Raw genomic sequence first — 21,736 nt, forward strand, 5'->3', positions numbered from 1 at the left:
CCTTCACCTTCAGCTCCCATGGCTTCCCCTCCCTCTCTCACCTCTTTCTCTCTCTTTCTCTCTCTTCTCCTAGTATTTCTCTCTCCTCCGCTCTCTCTCTCTCTCTCTCTCTCTCTCTCTCTCTCTCTCTCTCTCTCTCTCTCTCTCTCTCTCTCCCTCTTAGGTCTCCTTCATGACAATATCAATACAATGTCGATAGTACCAACATCTTCAACAAACTTCAGTAAAAATAACAAAGTAACTAGTGTCATTGGATGGCAAGATTGAGACATTCAAGCATTTTTTCTTTGTATATAATAAACCTAGATATAAATGCTCTTAGAAAATGTAGGTCAATGTTGCATTGTATTTGATGAATATATTATCTATGGATATTTGTTTGCAACAAGGTTGAGCTTTGATAATTTCTCGGGGAGTCCACCTTGTAGAATATGTAAGATACCACATGAGTTCAAAAGAAAATGTATTATATTAAGTAAAATTTACAGGATTATATATACAAAATGGTTTTTTAATTACAATTTTTAAAAAATCCGTAAGTTTAGTAAAGTAAAAAGAGTCATTTTAAGGCCTTATAACATGTAAAGAAAGGGTATTTCTTAATATCCTTTGAATGCACGTTATATAGATGATTTATTATAGGCGGACTCCGTGGGGAGAATTTTGCATTTCATGACTTATCTTGCTTTAGTCATATATTTTTCTTTCCATTAACATGGTTGAACTATCTTTCATTCTATGGTTTCACTATCTTATTATTGAGAAAATTTCACCATTATTATTTGGAAAACAATACGTTTAAAGATTTATATCTTTAGGAGTCTCATGGAAGTGTCCACCACATCAATAATAGGATTATTTTATTTAGATAAAAAATCACCTCACTTTCTAAAGTCTAAGCTAGAACTTTAGCCACATTTTCTATAACAAAAAATTTATGGATATGTCCTTAACGAGATCCCTAACTTCTAGTCTATCTCTCTCCTATTCAAACTTTCTCTCTCCTCCCAAAATCCTTCCTAACATAAAGAGAATAAGAGAGTAAAAGAGAATAAAGAGTAGAGGGAGAGAAAATAAAGAAGAAAGAGAGAGAGAGAGAAGAAAAGAGAGGGCAAAAGACATAGAAATAAGAAAAAGTGAAAAGAGAGAGAAGGCAAAGATGAAGTTGAGATCACATGTTGACTCACAATTAGCTCCATTTCTAGGTAATTAGAATTTGTAAAGAGGCCATGCTATGAGAACATAGTTCAACACAAAGTTGTGATAATACTCAATATGTCTAAGGAAACATTGGATGCCTTTGTGGCTAGTGGCTCAGGGGGACTCACTCATAAATATATAAGCATATTCACATGGGTTCAAAATAATGGATTTTAAAAATGCCGTTTTCACATGTTTTTATGTGCATAAGGGTACCATATAAAGGGGTCACCTGGGTTCAAAATAATTTATTTTTAAATTACCATTTTCACATGTTTTTACAGGGGTTCAAAATAATGGATTTTCAAAATACCATTTTCACATGTTTTTACATACATAAGGGTATCATACAAAGGGGTCATTCACATATTTAATAGAAAAGGGGTGTGATTTATTTTGGAGAAATGCATAGACAAGGGTATTCTTAATTAGGCCTTGAATGCATATATGATATAGAGGGTTTACAAATTTCTAATTGCTAGAAAATAGCTCAAAACCAATGGTGAATGATCATTGACGCCCACTAATCACCTCGACTCCATTAAGAACCCCAATACATTGCCCAAGAAAGATCTAGACCTTCAAGGTTCCCTACTCATTCTAAATAAACATGCAATGAGTGCTTTCTAAACCATTGTAGACCTTGAATAATACCCCACTAGGTTCCCAAGGCTCTTCTATGCACCAAGGATATTATCAAGGCTACACATACATCGAGCTTCCCAAACAAACCATGCCAATGCGATGCATAATCCAAAGTCACACTTACCCATGGGAACCACAATGGCAACATGCCATGCCAATGATACAATTCAAGAGTCGCAGGGCTAATAAACCTAGCCCATTACACCACACCAAACCTAGATCAACCACCACTACTCATGCCCAAAAGAATGTTAAGCCCACATGGTTATTGACCTAAGAATACTATTGAAGCACCCTTAGTCTCCCTAGAAACATTTGTGGCACGAGAAGCTATGAACTTGGTTGGCTAGACTCTATCATTAATAATTTCACCAAACTTTTTTCTATGATAGATTTTGGTCTAGTTGGTGTTGATATAGCCATGCTCATAGCCTGATGGCATCCCATATGGGAAGAGCACGAGTACCTATTTTGTAAAAGAATTCCCATCCAAGAGAAACTCTCTTGTGGACTACCCAAACCAAAAATGCCACATGCTTACCACCTACATCGTAGCTACAGAGCTTTAGGACCTTGCCAAGGTGGAAGACCTTAAATAGTAGTGTCTCTTACCCAATTACTTCACACGGAATTGGTACCAAAAACACCTTGAAATGTCATTAAAGGTAGTCACCTTTTCACCTTGGTTGAGTCATGGAGTGTAGTTAGTTTGTTGGGTAACAACCCAACCTACTACAATTCAATATCCTTATGATAGATCCTTGAGGCCCACAAACTCAATGTACCTAAAGAGTTGCTCCATTACTTACTGGTGGACAAGATCTTGATAAAAAATGAGCTTCACATTTCCAGTCGCTTTAATGGACCCTCATTGCTTACATCTTACGTGTGTGTCCTTATGGCTTAACCAACCAACTTGGATGCACTCACTAAGCTTGCTTATAACTCTAATTTTTATGCCTAATGGATCCTCAAAGCTCTTGTTTTGTAAATAAATAAAACCATTCTTGATGTAATAGTAATAAAATTGTGATCATTGATTGAGAAATAATTTTTTTTAAAAGTATTGCACGCATTAAGGTATTCTCCTAGGACCAACTCCTCTTTACAAGGAGCTAAACATCAAGCAATCAACCTACATCAAATTTTTATGGTAAAAGAGTTAATCTGGTAAAATACTGGTAAGTGAATTCTAGTTTAATTTCATGAAATTATAAAGAGAGAGAGCATACACAAAAGAGACAACAATTTTCATGGCTAATAAATAATGAGAGAGAGAGAGAGAGAGAGAGAGAGAGAGAGAGAGAGAGAGAGAGAGAGAGAGAGAGAGAGAGAGAGAGAGAGAGAGAGAGAGAGAGAGAGAGAGAGAGAGAGAGAGAGAGAGAGAGAGAGAGTGTGTGTGTGTGTGTGAGGGAGGACATGAAATTGTAAAGAGAGAGAGAGAATAGGTAAAAGAGGCAATGATTTGCATGGATAACAAATAATGCAAGCAAATGGAAAGTTTGTTCCTTGCTAAGAAAGCTCGAGAAAGTGAAATGATGTGTGGGGAAGAAGTGAGGAAAGTGAAGTTGCCATTTGTGATGCAAGTACCATTGTGGATGTACCAAAGGGTAAACTCAACTAAGACCTCCTATCCTTATATAAATCAAAATTAGGATTAGGGTTAGACCTCTTCTCTAAGACGACACCATGCTTTCATTTTAGGATTTGTGATCGACTTTGCATTAGACATTCCATAGCTGAGGATTAAGGTCTGTGTTCTCTTTTGGGTATCATATCCACTTTGTGGGCTCTAGGTTGGTCCTTCCTTGATGCATGTTTGTACCGTAACCTAATTAGACCACATCATCAAATTTGAACAAGATCGGGGACCCCTGTAGGAGCCCTATCTATAGGCTTGTGTTTAAGGGCCTGAATCTGCTAGGCTATCTAGATTGAAAATCCATGTGTGCAATGTATATAACAATTATGGTGGCAATAAATACAACAATGGGAATGATACTAGATAGCACTCTCTTGAGAAAAACTCTTAAAAAAAGTACATGATAGCCAAGTAGGCCCACATCGATATGGATCTCCATACCTAATCAAAACCATTTTGACATGATAGTGTTGGAACTCTATATCTTTGATTTCTTTGTGAAAGGCTTTCTTAGGGTCTTTCCTTTTGACATCATTCGCTTATACCATGTTAGACATATCTTACTTTTCTCATGGCAACGAGTTCACAGAGTCCAAAGCATAATTAGAGAAGTAGAACAAGTAGCCAAGTCAGGATATGATGTGCACCCTACAAAAGGAAATGAAATGGCTAAAGATATGTATTGAGGTCAAGACCATTGCAAAAATGTCTAAATAAACTAAGGTAAAAGTTGTGGCTTGCAAAGGGAAACTAGAGAAGTAAAGCAAGGGGCCAAGTAATGATTCATCCCTATCTTACTAAATGAAAATGAAGCAACTTAAGGCACATACAAGGATCAAGACCTTCAAAGAATTAGCTAAATAAACCAAGGCAAAGGTTGATGAGAACCGAAAGTGGATTGAAGTGGTGAAATGACACAAAGGCATACCAAGCAACAAGAAGGAGGTAATGAACACCACTCTAGAGGAGGAAGTGAGGAGGCATGCTCACGTACTCCATGACTATGGCACTAGTGCATTGGAGAGAAATTCTCACAAGAAGGTGCAAAGATGCGGTGAGATGGGGTATAGACTTTGGGATCTCAAGAAAAGAAAGATAGTATGCAGCAATGACATCATCTTTCGTGAAGATCACATGCATAAACAGCCCAAGAAGATTGAGGAAGTGATGAGGGTTGTTTTCAGGGAGGATGTACCTTTTGGACAGCCGTTTGTACCCAATGTGGACAGCAGTGTATACCTACTATAAATGTAGGGAATAGTGTTGGAAATGACCAACAAGGTATTGCCCATGATGATCCACAGTTTCAACAAGAAATTATGCAGTTAGGATAGCCAACAAGGGCTGGGACAACAAGCTAAAAATGCAGGATTGCAAGTTCCATAGCCTGCAAATGTTGAGCCTTTTCTTCGTAGGTCAACTTGACCATCAAGGCCACCTGATAGGTTTGTTCTTGGTACATTTTATGTTGCATATTATGTCATGGTTACTGACTGTGGTGAGCCGTTATGCTTCAAGAAGCAATGACTAGACCAAATAGCAAGAAGTGGTTTAAGGCCATGATGTCCGAAATGGAATCACTTGATAAGAATGCTTTGGATTCATTGAAGAAGAATCTACATGGCAACTTTGACATGAACTTGGTGATGCAAATCACATTCTTGGGATGCAGGTACTCAGAGATAGGTTGAAGGGGCTACTCTATCTGTCTCAGTAGGAGTATGTCTCCAAGATTTTGTAGGATTTCAATATGGAGGGGGAAAAGCAATCAGAGTTCCATTGCCTCCATATGTGAAACTCAGTGCAGAGGATAGCCCTACATCTGACGATGAGAAGGTTGAAATGGCCAAGATTCTATATGCTTTAGTTGTTGGTAGTTTGATGTATGCCATGGTTGCTACATGTCTTGACATTTCCTTTGTAGTGGGATTGGTTAGCAAGTACATGGCAAACCTTGGCAAGAAGAATTGGGAAGTAGTGAAAGGTATTATGAGATACCTCAAGGGCACAAGGGATTTGTGTATCTGCTTTGGTAAGCAGAAGGCATTTGTCTTTGGCTTTACAGATGCAAACTATGTTGGACATGCAAACTATAGGAATTTCACTTTAGGATATGTGTTTACCTTCATAGGGGGATCTATTTCCTAAATATCTAGACCGCAGAAGTGTGTTGAATTGTCTACTACAGAAGCAGAGTATGTAGCTACCATTGACACATGCAAAGAGGCCTTATGGTTGTCACATTTGGTTTCTCATCATGGTATCATTGAGGCTCCTCTCCTCCATTGTGATAGTTAGAGTGCTATCATGTTAGCATAGAACCCGGTCTTTCATGCAAAGACAAAACACATATAGGTGAAGTATCATTTCATTAGGGAGGTACTTGACAGCAAGAGCATTGAGCTCGGGGGGTTCACTATATATATATTCTCTATATAACGTGCGTTCATGGCCTATTTATAAATATCCTAATCTGTGAATTTTTCATGAATAAAACACAACCCTTTTCTATTCAATTTGTAAGTAACCCCTTTATATGACAGCCTTTTGTATGTAAAAAATGTATAATAATGGTGTTTTAAAAACCCCTTATTTTGAACTCACGTTATATATACATATATTCATGAGTGACCCCCCGAGGCATTGAGCTAGTCAAGGTAGATGCTGATGATAACCCTGCAGACCTTCTCACGAACGGTCTTCCAACAGAGCGGTTTGCCCATTGCACGCAGATGATGGGTATTGGATAGGTATAACCTCTTTCAGCTTTGTACATACTTAGACTTAGTTGATTCTTTTCCTATACCTTTGGGCACATTGCCTTTCGGGGGGAGGTTGTTGGGGTAAAGGGCATTGCCCAATGCAATGCCCGTGCTCGCCCTTAAGGGCTGACTTGTACATGACTTATATACCTATCTATACCATTATTGAGGTACTCTTTAGTACCACCAAAATACCGTGTCTTTGTCTCTCATCTCTCTCAACCTACATAAAAAACTTCACTCCATTGATCCATGCATATAACACACCCAAGCCATAAGTTTAGAAAATTAAGAAATTACATTAGATAGCATAAGAGGAAGCACCATAAAACTTAAAAAAACTCAAATGGAGTTTGAAATGTTGCTTTTACAATATCTTCTAGAGAAATACAAACCATGTGATAAGTAAAATTTGAATCTAGCTTGGTGAAAATACCAAGCCTACTAGCTAATCCAATAACTTGTCTATCTATAGTGGCAAGGAAAACTTATTTTTAATAATATTTTAAATGGCCTTGTAATATGCATACAAGTGCAAGCTCCCATCCTTCTTTATCCCAACAAGACCAAAGCACCAATTAGGATAGAGCCTTCCCAAATTTGTTTCCAATCCAAAAGGTCCTTAATCTATGGTTGAAGACCCTAGAGCTCCTTCTTGCTCATCCAATAAGGTGCCTTCAAGGGAGGTTCCACTTTTAGAACTAACTCAATCCTAAAATACTCCAATCATGATGGGGAAAAATCTCAAGGTAGTTTATCTAAGAAAAGAGAGTCAAACTTCTGTAATAATGCCAAGCCCATCTCATCCACCTCTCCCTATTGTGAAGAAGAAGAAGACTCTTCTTCAAGCTCTCGCACACACACAATCATAGTATGGTTTCCCTTATGAACTAATCACTTTTCTTGGAGGTGATAAATAGAAATGATTCACTAAGCGCAACACAATAAGGGTGCAAGAGTGCCATGCAAGGTCTTCAACATTTATCAAGTCCCATCATAAAAGAGGATAAAATGTGACTAATAATCCACCAAGCTCGTGTGGTCATAGAGTTGTGGGTACTCTAGAATCATGTCAATGTTGAGGAGAGAAGCCACCTTTAGAGTATTTTGAACCTTGAAATCTTTCTATCTAGGTAGCTACATCCTCCACTTGCTTTGTTTAGTATTTCTCAACTTTGGATCTTTCTCTTAGGCCAACAACCTTGCTCCACAAGTTGTGCACTAGTAAATACAATGTATAGATGATATTTCTTGAGTCACTATCTTGAATTAAATTCTTTGTGCTCCATCATCCACCAAGCAAATTATCTAATGGCACCATCTTTTGCACTAGCATAAGTCCATGCCACACTAAGGAAGAAGAGTCCCCATCTCCTAAGGGTTCTATATTCAAAGTAGAAGTCATGACAAATGAATGTGTGTTTGGCTCCAAGGTCTTGACTCCCATCTTGGAAGTTTTATTCTTTGATTCAAGCTTCAACAATGGTGTGTTGTGGCAAAAGAACTTAGGAGTAGTCTCAAAGTAATGATGCCGAGAAACTCAATGCAAAACCGGTTGTCTTGAAGAGGAAAGGAGTGGTGATGACTGATTCCTAAGAGATCATGATGGTTACAGGTCATTGATATTGATGGGTCTTGAAGAACTCCATTCTACTTGTTAAGTCACTCACCTTGTTCCTATAGCGAATGTCTACTTTACTTGTGCAATGGTTTGTGAATATGTAACTGCAATTAGGAGTTGGCTCAAGCTCCAAGCAAGCTTGGAATGTTGTCCCACACTTAAGGACCTAGTTGATGAGATATTGTGGTGTTGTGCTATTATAAAGGTTGTTAAGAATCGTGTGGTGGAGGGACTTTCTTGAGCTACTACACCACATACACACCGTGCACATAAGAGGAAGCTCACTCAAGAACATAAGAAGAGAGATAGAGGCCAAAACGTTTTCTTGCTTGTTTCTTCTTCTTCTTCTTTTTACCCACAATACAATGTACACAAAGTATAGATAAGTTACAAGATAAAGGAAAGTTGCCTATTAAGTCAAACAATGCATTACAGACTACATTAATTGATTGGCACTATATCTATGCCAATTGTAGATAGGTATAACAAACTAAATATAATAAGTGATAAGTTAGTGTCCGTGTGAGGATCATAATAACCACCGACATGCTAAGTGTAGACATGCGGACCCATCTAGCTAGGTGGTCCATCATCAATGTCTGCATGTGTTGAGCTTGCTATCTCAACACTCCCCCTCAAGCTCAACTCTATCTCTACAACTCCAAGTAAGCTTTGGAACTTTCGAAGCTTCTGTCCACCCAATGCCTTTGTGAAAATATCAACTATCTAATCCTGTGTGTTGACATATACCAAGTCAATCTCTTCTACAAGTACCTTCTCTCTCACAAAGTGGTAGTGCACCTCAATGCCTTTTGACCTAGCATGGAACACTAGGTTCCTAGCTAGATGTATGGTGCTCATGTTGTCACAATAAATGATAACTAGACCATCTCCTTACACATCCAAATCACCTAATAACTTTTGCAACCATACCACCTCACATGCTGTCATAGCAGCATCTCTATACTTGATAAAGCCTCTGTACTCGATAAAGCAACTGTAGGTTACTTTTTCTTGTTTCATGTAACTGCTGCACTACCAAGGGAAAACATGAAACCACTGGTAGATCTTCTGTCTAAGCCCAATCTGCATCTGTCTAAGCCCAATCTACCAAGGGAAAACATGAAACCACTTGTAGATCTGTGTACCCAATCTTTCTAAGCCCAATCTGCATCTGTGTACCCAATATGCGTCTGTCTAAGCCCAATCTACATCTGTCTAAGCCCAATCTGCATCTATGTACCCAAACACCTGTATATCCTTACTTGCCTCATAAAAGAGTCCATAATGTAAAGTGGACTTCACATACCTCAATATGCATCTAACTGTATCCAAATGAGGCTTTCTAGGCATCTGCATAAATTGACTGACAAGGCTAATAGCATAGCTCAAGTCTGGCCTTGTGATAGTCATGTAAATCAAACTCCTTACTATCCTCCTAAACATAGTAGGGTCTTCTATCTCATTCCCAATGTCAGTGCTCAACTTCACATTTTGCTCCAATGGTACTAAAAGAGGCTTACATGCTGTCATACCATACTTGGATAACATATCCAAGCTATAGTGCCTTTGGGATAGTCATATACCATCATATCTGATCACCTTAATACCAAGAAAGCCATAGTGCCTTTGGGATAGTGATATACCATCATATCTGATCACCTTAATAACAAGAAAGTATCTCAGGTCACCCAAATCCTTCATCTCAAAATTCTTCTTCAAGAAGTCCTTAACTTCAACAATCCCATTGTCATTTCACTTGTAATAATCAAGTCATCCACATAGATGACTATGATGACTAAACCTGCATCTCCTCTTTTCACATAAAGTGAGTGATCAGCATTAGAAATATAAAAGCCAATATTGATAAGATACTCTTCGATCTTATCAGAACATGCTCTAGGTGCTTTCTTCAACCCATAGAGCTCATTCATCATGCAAGAAGGCAAGAATGCATTCTTAACATCCATTTTCTACAAACTCTAACCTTTGACTACTGCCCTAAGGCAATCACACATCTAACAATTTCCATCCTAGCAAGTAGAATGAATGTATCTTCATCTATACCATATGTTCGAGCATAGCCTTTTGCAACTAGCCTAGCCTTATACTTGCTAACTAAACCATCTGCATTACGCTTGGCAGTGTAAACCCACTTACAACCAATAGCTTTCTTGCCCTTAGGTAGGGGTACCAAATCCCAAGTCTTATTAGCTTCTAATGCAATCATCTCCTCATCCATTGTTTCTTCCCAATGAGCATGATCAATATCATCCTCAAAACAAGTGGGTTCAATATCCTCAACTACCTTCACCATATAAGCTTAATGGTGAGCTGCATAACCTTCAAAACCAAATCTTTTAACATGGTATCTGACCCTACTAGACCTACATACCACTGGATCACTCAATGGAACCTTTACATTACTATGTGCTGTCTGTACACCATGTCTCTTGACTGAAGGAATACCAAGCTCATCATCCAAACTCTCTGAACCACTAGAATCTCCATCAAATCCCAAATGACTAGCATATGCATCATTACCATCCAACACTTTCGTCTTTCCTTTGTCTTTACCTGCAACACTTATAGATCCACCTGAAGATTGGGGCTACTTCTTAGTCTCCTAGATCAAGGGCTAACTATAGGTGTAGTACCAGATGATGTGTCTGGCCCATTAAGACTTCGTGATTCTTGCTTTTGTTTCTACACATAGCTATTATGATCGTTATCATCATCTAATACATCACCAGCAGGTGCATACCAACTGCTCATCTCATAAAAAATAACATCCCTGCTCACTCTATAGGGTTATAACAATGATACCCTTTTTTCTCTAAAGAGTATCCAATAAAAATACATTTTTTGGCCTTTGGATCAAACTTCTTTCACAATTCATCTAGCACATGAACATATACTATACATCCAAATACTTTCAAGTGTGATAAATCAAGCTTCTTGCCTATAAATCTTTCTTCGTGGGTCATCCCATGAACTTCAACTATGGGAGTTCTATTCATAATATAGATAGTAGTATAAACTACTTAAGACCAAAAATGTTTTGGCATATTTTTCTCAGCCCCATCAATGCACGTGCAACTTTTACAATATACCTATTTTTTCTTTTTGCAACCCCATTTTGTTGTGGGGTATACCTATAAGTAAATTGCCTTTTATCCCATGAGACCTCAATAAGCCACTAAACTCATTAGAGAGGTACTCTCCCCCTCCATCTGATCTCAAGTACTTAACTTTCAAGCCTATTTCTATTTCAACAATTTCCTTTTGAAAGATTTGAAGTGCTCAAATAAATCACTCTTTTCCTTCATGAAATATACCTATAGCTTCCTTAAACAATCATTAATAAATGTGACAAAGTATTTGCTACCACCAAGAGATACATTCTGTGTGGGTCCCCAAATATTTGTATGCACTACATCAAGTATATTTCTACTCACTTCTCTGTCATGCAAAAAGGGTTGTCTTGCCTACTTACCAAGCTGACATGCTTCACACACTTTATGAAATTTTGCAACTCTAAAAGAAGGCAACCGTGTAACCAATCCTTTTGACTGCATTAATTTCAGCCTTTGCACATTTGCATGTCCAATATGTTTATGCCATATTTCAATGTCTACAACCACTTCTTTTCCTTTAGCATACATAACAACATCCATTGCAGGAATTCCACCATCTAAAATGAACATGTGGCCAACTCTACTTCCTTTTGCGACCAACTTGCACTTATCATTAAAGTCTTCTATAAAACAACATTTTGCATTGAATCAAACCTGTAACCCTTGCTCTACCATTTGGCCAATAGATACTAGATTCTTTGTGATTGATGAGACATCTAATACATCTATCAAACTCTTTGTCTAGCCATCATGCAAGGACAAGATGCAAGGACAAGGGAACCTTTCCAATGTGTAAAATTAGATGGCATGAATCATCACCCATCTGCACATAACCTAGATTTTGTAAGTCCTGTGCCATTCAACATGATTGGTCCTATGATTATATGCACCTAAATCGACATACCATGCATCATCATGTGTCCCCTTTCTTGTAATTACATTTATCATATGCTGTATAACAAATAGACACCCATTTTTATCTTCATCCTGTCATGAAGATGATGCATAATTTCCTTGCTACAATTTACCACTGCAAATATCATCCTTCTTAGTATAAAAATGGGCTGCAATATGATCTATTTTTTTACAATAATAGCAAACAATAACAGAATATTGAGAACCTCTGTTGTTTTGCTATCTACCTCTTCCTCTAGAGCTCCCCATGCCTCTAAAGTTTCTTAGCCTCCTGAAACTTGCATTTCATCAAATTTCTGATTTAACATATTTTGCTGGTTATCGCCAGCACGTCCTATACCACAGCCTCTCAAAGAGGATCTACCACATTCCCTTCTTGAACCTGAGTAAAATGCTTGGGCGTGTTCACCATTTCTTTTAGATAATCACCCTGCATATTGATCTCTTTGGTAATAATGAGAGAGAGACTAGCTCATCAAAATTTGAAAATGGCTTTTGTACATATACAAAAGTGACAAATGATTTCCAAGCCTTCTCATTATTAAGGTCACACTCAAAGTGGATAAAACCAAATCATCATCATTAGGCATTGCATCAATTGTTGCTAAAGCATCTACAATGCTCCTTACCTTCAAAACATACTCATTGATAGACATTTTCCCTTTCTTCAAGGTATTCAACTATTGCTTGAATTGAATCATTCATGCTTTTGTATTTACTAAAAACATGTTCTTAGAAATTGTCCAAGCTGCATGTGAAGTTTCTATATTCCTCATATATCCTAGCATAGTATTATCAATGATTGCAGATAGGCAATATATCACCTTTTTGTCTTTTGAATTCCATTCTTTCCATGCCTTTAATTCATCTATAGTTGGAGGGATACTCAGCTTTGACTTCTTTTCTTCACTTGAAATAAACTCACAAAGGCCCTTTCCAATCAGGAAGTTTATCACATAGAACTTCCATGAAGGGTAGTTTTTCTTATTGAGCTTCTCAATAATGGGATTTCTACTATTCTCTACCATTATCACAAAAATGATATATAATAGCAAGCAAGTCTTCTATAATCTTTTAACAAGTATACATCAATACACCAAGAAACCTTTTTCACTAATTTCTCAACAATACATGTAATCTGCAACTTGTTTGTAGATAAAACTTATGTTTTCTTTGTGAAAAATACCTCAAAAATTACAAATTTGAAATATGCAACATGCGTACCCACTTTCGGTCGACACAACCGAAATCATAGTAGTATACCCTAAAACTGTTGTCCCCAACCTTGTAGCTCTAAAACAGGATCTGAAATAGCCTCAGATGCCCAAAAAAACTCCAAGAAAACCCTGAAGGGATTATTAGTAGAATATACAGTGCTCTGCTTGCACACTAAATCTCACAACAATTTGAGATTTTCACTCTACCCTATTTACTGTCGGTGCCTCCACAGGTACTATCCAAGAGAAAGAGTGGAAGAATGTGAGTGTTTCTTACTCATTGCTTGCTTGCTCGAACCTTCCTTCTTCTCCTTTACTTCAGCCTTCAAAAGTAGCCTCTCTCAGTGGCACCACTCTGATACCATGTTAAGAATCACGTGGTGGGGGGACTTGCTTGATCTATGCACCAAACACACACCGTACACATATGAGAAAGCTCACTCAAGAATATAAGAAGAGATATGAAGGCCAAAACGTTTTCTTGTTGGTTTCTTCTTCTTCCTTTTACCCACAATACAATGTAAATAAATTATAGATAATATAAAAAATAAAAGAAAGTAGTCTACTAAGTCAAACATTGCATAACATACTACACTAATTGATTGGCATTATATCTATGCCAACTGTAGGTAGGTGTAACAAACTAAATATAATAAGTGATAAGTTAGTGGCCATGTGAGGATCATAATGACAACCAATGTGCTAAGTGTAGACGTGTGGACCCACCTAGCCAAGTGAACCATCATCAATGTCCTCATGTGTCTAGCTTGCCAGCTTAATGATAAGTCATCCTAGGAAGCCTACAGTGGCCTACACTTGATATGCCTTGAGATCATGACATGGGGGTGCATCCCTTCTACCTACTCACTACAGCTGCATGAGTTTGCCAAAGAATATCCTTGGTTAGATCTTCCTTCATTAGGGAAATCTCTTTGATTTTGTCCATGCTTTCCAAGGTGATTGAGATCAACAACCCTATTGAAACTTTGAGCTCCTCTGGTTCATTAGTGTGTGGAATACATGCCATTAATATTTCCTTCTTAAAGAGCTCTTGCTACTTAACCATGAAAAATGTGTAAGCCTCCAATTTCACGTTGAGCTAGTTTTTATTGTATAACACTACACCTAGGTTATTGGAAAGCTTCATCAAAGATATTTCATATAGCCTTTTTGTTTCGCTCTCTACTTGGCCCACAACTCTTGTCAAGCTATCATAGATTGATTTGTGTAACCTTGCGTAAGCAGCCTTCCATTGGCCTTGCATCTATTAATGCTCTAATGTATGCATTTCATGAAATCTCATCTTTGTTTTCTCCTTCTTCAATACAAGAGAAGTCTCCCTCCATTTTTAATTCAAGTTTATGATTTTCTTACATAGATTTTCTATTTATTCCTTAACTTTGAATACATCATCTTTTGATCAAATCTCAAAATCCTTCTCTTGTAACTCTGAGTCTTTTTTCTTGAGTTGAGATCAGAGGTCTATTACTTGCTATTGTAGACCCTATCTTGCCACTATGGCTTCAAACGTATCTCTTCTCAACTCCTCACATAATCATCCCAAAGTTTGCACCTTTCTTGTTGCATTGTGTCCTCCTATAGATGGTTCATGGGTACTTTTGGACAATTGTTCTAGGTATGGTCTATTATTGTAACTTGTCATTATGGTTTCCTTTGCCTTTGTGACTCATTGATCTATGCTTTCACACTCTCCAACTAAGTCATTTACTCATGAGAATAGTTGATGGCATAGATGGTGGTGACTCTTCTGAGACATTATCTTTCCCTTTGTGTGACTTTCCTCTCTTGACCAATATTTGTGCTCCCTATTGAGAGATGGATTGATATGTTTTTGCACAATATCTTCTCAAGGGAAGCCTTAATTATGTTCCTTTTGCCTCTATTTAAGTTTAACTTCTACCTTTTTCCACTTCTTCCTTAATCTCCTCTTTGTAGATCTTATGGTCATTTGTTATTCTTATGTTTCTCCTTCGTTGATTCTTCTAATGAAGATGATGAGCTAAGCTCAATATTCTCTCTTTATTTATTCTTTCTTTTCTCTGGATCATGGATATGATTTGGGTTTTCTACTTCATCCCTTTATCTCTTCTCCTTTTCTTGGGTGCCATGCTTGCTTGTGGTTTTGTGTGATAGTTATTGTTGTTGGGCTACAAATGTGGTTGGTGTAATATCCTACAATGGCATATCCATACTAACTACAATGATTTGCATCAATGCACTATCATAGTTGATAATGATGTTGCATGCCTCTATACAATTGAGTTTCTAATTGGGGTCTTTCATGAGGACCTTATATGCCTTGGTTAAAGACTTAGTTACACATTCAAGAAAAAGGGAATGTAAATCTTGATTGACAATATTCCCCATTATGATGTTTTTCAATAACCACTTGGGGACTCTAGATAGGCTAGTGATAGCTTTATTATAGGTAAAGAGGTGATGAAACACTTGTGCCATGATTCAAAGGTCATAATTTATAATGGCTTTTAACAACACCCCTTCATTGTTCTTGCTGGTGTTGTCTCACCTTTGTGTAACTTGTGGTGTTTTCTGTATCATGGTGTATTTGCAATATTTAGCTTTTATGTTGAGGGTTTCTTCTATTAACTATGGATTGATCTTGAAATTTACCATTTTCTCCACATAATTTCCATCCTAAAACAACATAGGATAACCTAATAGTTTTAATATCAAGTTTATAGTTTCTAATGTGAGCTAAGCATTCCATAAAAATGAACATTGGTATATCCACGAGTTGAACTAGTTGACCAGTGTGGCTACCAATTCCTTCATTGTTTGATATATGTTGATCAACCTTATCAAATTCATTGAGAGCTAGAACATCATTAATCCCACTCCCCACATGATTTTTTAACATTCAAAATCCACCCTTTGTTGCATGGTCAAACACTAGTTTATCTTTATTGAGGGGATCTTTGATTAATATTGGGTGCAAAATAGGCAACATAGAAGGAGCAAGGGCATGTTGAACTGCCATCTACAAAAAGAAGAAATGGAAAACCCTCTTATTACAAAAAAATTGACCATGAACCAATTACACATAGAAGAACAAGATATACATTGTTGAGATATTTGCAATCACACCTAATGTAGCCTCTTTGTATGAGGCAGTCTGGGCTTAGGACATGCAGGCTGCAGTAATCCTATATGCACAGAGAGGGAAGATTGCTACCCATCCAACAACTATAAAGCATTGTACTTGACTACCACTTTTCATATAGAATGAATACAATGTCATGATGCTTTGTACTTTCAGTTAAGTGTCTTGTCATTGTCAGTCATACACAAGATTGTGTTTATGATTCCAAGCTTCCATCTTGGAACCTAATTCACTTGTGTAACAAATAGTGTATTTGTCTCTATCATCATGAGTTCATTCTTCTTCTTCCATCCACCATAGCTCACTGCCATGTCCTAGATCTCGCTCATTCCAACATGGTATCAGATCCCAGTCTACTACCACCTCCAGATTTTGAAGCAGCTTCATACCCTCATGGGTGGGTTTCTGGAAAGAAAATAAAACTTGTGAATGTAGATGTTGTTGAGAGTATGAGGCATATTGCAGTTCATGAGATGCATCGCAAGGATCGGGAGATTGATGGGTTGGACATGGACATGAAGACCAATGCATATGCAAGCAAAGTCAATGAAGAAGTAGATCAGGAGAACCTAGAAGAAGAGGACCAAAAGATCAAAGAGAAGAAGAAGAAGAAAAATCATGAAGAATCTGAAGCGGCAAGCAAAGTGAAGAGCAAGTACATGATCAAAAAGAGTAAGAAAACCTACAATGAATTGAAGATCTATGCTGAGAACTACAAGGGCCTGCCGGTCCTTGATCCAATGTTTTACTAACTTCTTTAGCCTTGTAATGTCTAGCCCAAATGTCTTTATCATAAGCTTGTAAAACTCCTCATGTAACATTGTACTACAACCTCTGTAAGGCCCCTGTTACAGCCTTTGGATGACCATCATGTTTGTGGTACCCACACTTCACCTTTTCTGCGACAGCCTCTGGTGTTTTGCCATGTTCATGGTGTGCCCACACTTTGCAAGTGTTACTTTCACTAAATCCTCTACACACTTTGTACTTTCTGGTTGTGATTGAGGAGGGGTGTCGAGATATTTGCAATCACACCTAATGTAGCCTCTTTGTATGAGGTAGTCTGGGCTTAGGACATGCAAGTTGTAGTAATACCATATGCACAGAGAGGGAAGATTGCTACCCATCCAACAACTATAAAGCATTGTACTTGACTACCACTTTTCATATAGAATGAATACAATGTCATGATGCTTTGTACTTTCACTTAAGTGTTTTGTCATTGTCAGTCATACACAAGATTGTGTTTATGAGTCCAAGCTTCCATCTTGGAACCTAATTCACTTGTGTAACAAATAGTGTCTTTGTCTCTATCATCATGAGTTCATTCTTCTTCTTCCATCCACCATAGCTCACTGCCATGTCCTAGAGCCCGCTCATTCCGACATACATTACATCTTCACTCTCTTCCACTCAATATTGAACATAAAGTACAAGAGAAGAAGGCAAGAGTTGTGCAAAAGTAAGAGAGAGAAAGAATTGTGCAAGGAAGAATACTTGTAGGCATCCAATTGCAACAACCTCCCTCATGTGACTCTTTGAGCCTTTTTCTTTTATTCTTCGTATTGAAGGAAAACCACCTCAACCTCCCACCTCCCCAAATCACCTGACAAGCCTCCTCCTTTTCCTTTCTTGATATTAGAAAATTGGGTTGCATACATCTTAGCTAAGGTCTAAAGACCCTTTATTTTTGAAATGAGACAAAATGTGTTTGACCTTTCCTTTCCTTCTACATTTTTAAATTGTGAGCCTTTTGGACTACACATTTTACATTACTTCGTAGACAAATTTTGACAAGATGGTACATTTACAATGAGTCATTTTACAAAATATTGTTTCCATGTGAGCACATCTTTGTGCCTATTTTTGCACTGATTTTGGGCTCATCATTCCTCCCACACTTAAATGTGAAGCGTCCTCACGAACAAACTTGAAGAAGAACCGCGATCAGCATTTGAAAAACCTTCATCTTCATCTTTGTGTTCAATCTTCATTTCTTTTCTTCATCATCTTTGAATTGCCATTGGATAGGGAAGGAAAATAACACACAAAATAGAATCACAACTAGGATGTTGAAGCCTAGGTTGAAAATCACGCCAAATAAAACCACAAGTAAAACCCAAAAGATAGGGCTCTTCAATAATTTTTCATGAAAATCAACATCACACTTAATATAGGCTAAAAGACGACCACACAAGGAAGCACAAATAGAAACCCGCAAAAGAGATGGAATCAAAGTACACCCTTACTAAGGATTTTACAATAGAGTTCTCCCACCCGAAAAAATGTATTTTGGAAAAGAGAAGGTGGGTTTTATCAAAGGTAAAATTGAAAAGAAAACACACGAAATTATTGTGCATATTGGAGGGTAATCTTGGTGGAAAAGAAGTGAATTGAGGATAGAATAAGATCTACATAAGAATGACCATTAAGAAGATTAAACATGCAAACCATAGAATAGGTTTTTGTTCTGTTAAGAGTAAAGGGCTAGTTTTTTGAACTATTTCTCATGACAAGAAATTGATGTTCCTCCATGTGGATGGATAAGATGAAGGTGATATAACCATTTTGTGGAGGGTGAGGAGTCAAAAATGGTCGCTTGTCGATCTTGCTGAAGGGGAATGGGCTCTACTAGAGGTTGAAGGCTCACTCGCAAGCTCCTGGATGCATTGTTTCGTGGTGGTGAGGCAAATTTGGAGCTCCATGGTCTACTTGTCTATCTTCCTCTCTTTGAATGCCGGGTGTGCAGGTTGGAAGGTTCCACTTGGTGGGGCTAGGTGAAGGAGGATGTGATCAAGAAGATTGTTATGCGGCTACGTGGAGGATAAAGAGTAAGGGAAGGATGGAGGATGCTTGGTTGCTACACGTGATGGAATTCGTCATGCTGTAGGGGGCAAATATTGGATGTCTACCACTCAAGCGATGGAGAGTCTTGAGATGACGTAGGGAGCAAGGGAGAACAAGTCGACCCACTAAAGAAGGGTTGGGTAGAGTAGGTGGAAGTAGTGAAAGAGGAGTAGGCAGGGGTGGATGGTGAGGTTGATCGAGCGGACTGACCTGCAAGCGGTGATTGGACGGTGAGGTTGCAGGGAAGACTAGTAGGTTGAATGGGGGTTTAGAAGTGGCCGGTGGAAGTGGACGAGGGAAGGCAGAAGGTGAGAGTTGGAGTGGAAGGAAGATAGGGGAAAGGAGATACAGGACATGTTCGATGGCAACGTAAGGGGAAATAGAGGAATCAAAGGGGTAGGCGGGGTGTGTTGCAACCGGAGGGGGGAGGGGAAGAATGGCTGAGGCCAGCAGCACGCACGATAGTAGAATGAAGCCCGTTGAATAGCCTCCTTGATCTCCTCTCTTTCATTCTCCTCTAGCGTCTCAACAAGACAATCTTCATTCCTTGCTCTTTCCCTCAAAATGCAGCAAAGCAAACTCTTATTCCATGGCGAAAATACACCCACAAATCTTTCTTCTTGCAAGTTCCATGACCACCTCTTTCCCGGCTAGTGCACCAAATGAACAGCAACCTGCCACTGCACAAATCCAACCAGGAATCGCGGCCAAGAGAGGTTGCAAGTATGCTTGCTAGCCACAAAAACCTATAAGAAACCTTCTTCTTCACCAAGAAATCATATCCTCAAAACACACAATAAAGAGGCACACAAGAAATTGAACAATGCATCCATCCTCACCCTCTTCCTCTTTCACTCTCCATAAAAATGAGCATCAAGCATAAGAGAAAGAGACAAGAACAAGAAGGCAAATGTTGTGCCAAAATGGGAGAGAGGGAAATGAAGCGTGAGAGGAGAAGATAAAGGAAGAGAGAGGATGTAACCACCTCAACCTCCCACCTCCCCAAATCACCCGACAAGCCTCCTCCTTTTCCTTTCTTGATATTATAAAATTGGGTTGCATACATCTTGGCTAAGGACTAAAGAACCTTTGTTTTTGAAATGAGACAAAAGGTGTTTGACCTTTCCTTTCCTTGTACATTTTTAAATTGTGAGCCTTTTGGACTACACATTTTACATTGCTTCGTAGAAAATTTTTGATGACAAGATGGTACATTTGCAATGAGTCATTTTACAAAAGATTGTTTCCATGTGAGCACATTTTTGTGCTTATTTTTGCACTGATTTTGGGGTCATCACTTTTAGTGGTAGGCCAAGTTTCTATTGATAATATATGTCTATCAATTTACAATTTGCACTACATTTGAAAATGCATAGCATCTTACAATGACAAATTGCACCAATTTAAGGGCTCTTCACAGATGGGAAGCATTCAAGACACTTATGGTTGAATTTTTTATATTCTCGATTGAGAAAGAGAAGCTTGCTAGAAGTTGATATGGACTAGAGCAAAGAGGTCCTATTGTTTGTGAATACACCAATCAATCGCTATGTATGTGGGAGGCATAAGCAATGATGTGAAGCTCCATAAGTATATGCATAGCTAAGATCCCACTTTTTCAGCTAATGTTATGGCCCAAAACCCCACAACCCTTTTCAAAGCTATTGAGTTGGCGGAAAGATGTGGAAGAAAATATAGAAGACAGCCTACATTTTAGCCCACTTAGGACAACCAAGGGCTCCTTTAAAGTAGGACCAAGTTGGTAGCACTTGTGGCAGTAATAATGCACCTATTGAAAACTCAAGGATATCCATCTATCCACCATTCAATGCTTCTAGGCCTCAAAATAATTTCAAACTAGCAAATAGTTACAAGATAAAGAATAAACAAGTGGATAACAAACCAAAAGAATCAAGTTATCAAGGAAATTTCCATGGATGTATTAAAGGAAAGAAAGGAAAATAACTTGTGATTTAAGTGTAGGGAGAAGTATATAGCAGACCATGCCTCTAAATGTGCATACAAAAAGGCCAAACTCAATAGCATGTCTATTATTGAGGATTTTGAAGATGGAGATGAGGATCCAAATATCATGAGCCATGCTAAAATTGAAGATTATGAAGAGGAAGGTGGTCAAGAACAATTTTATGATCCATTTAATGGATTTTCCTTTTGACTTGGGTGGGCATGTGCCATCTGATCTTGGTGGAAATGAGCTTTCTCACATTGCCACTTCAATCTGCTCTATCTCAATGGATGCATGGACTAGTTTGAGGAGTCCAAGTACACTTCAAATACAAGGGAGCATCCATGGGAAGAATGCCTTCATTCTAGTGACAATGGTAACACTCATAGTCTCATCAATAAATACCCCATGTATTGATTGAAGTGTCTACCCATAGACTTGCAGCATTGAATTAAAGTTCAAGTAGCAAATGGAGATAAAGAAATTAGCACCCAAATCTGCTCATAGGCTCATCTATGCCTTAGTAAAAATTATGAAGTGCTAATGGAATTGATAGTGCTAGAAATGGACCCTATTGACATTGTTTTAGGATGTGATTGACTAAAGCAATCAGGCAAGATCACATTGAAATTTTCTTGGTTG

The 21,736-nt window shown here is 38.1% G+C and overlaps 1 protein-coding gene across 1 annotated transcript; it reads left to right on the forward strand.

Moving 5' to 3' along the window:
• Positions 1–9,639: 9,639 nt before the first annotated feature.
• On the forward strand, positions 9,640–17,033 carry LOC148014391 (protein HEADING DATE REPRESSOR 1-like; the record flags this gene model as incomplete). Its single annotated transcript, XM_087666546.1, has 5 exons — positions 9,640–9,664; positions 13,371–13,384; positions 14,096–14,138; positions 16,627–16,835; positions 16,980–17,033. Coding segments are annotated over 5 exons (345 nt in total), but the record flags the coding sequence as incomplete, so codon positions are not given.
• Between the last annotated feature and the right edge of the window lie 4,703 nt (positions 17,034–21,736).

This window comes from Lygodium microphyllum, chromosome 25 (assembly GCF_053477565.2).
Source record: "Lygodium microphyllum isolate KBCC chromosome 25, Lygodium_microphyllum_v1.1.10, whole genome shotgun sequence".
Taxonomy (NCBI): Eukaryota; Viridiplantae; Streptophyta; class Polypodiopsida; order Schizaeales; family Lygodiaceae; genus Lygodium; species Lygodium microphyllum.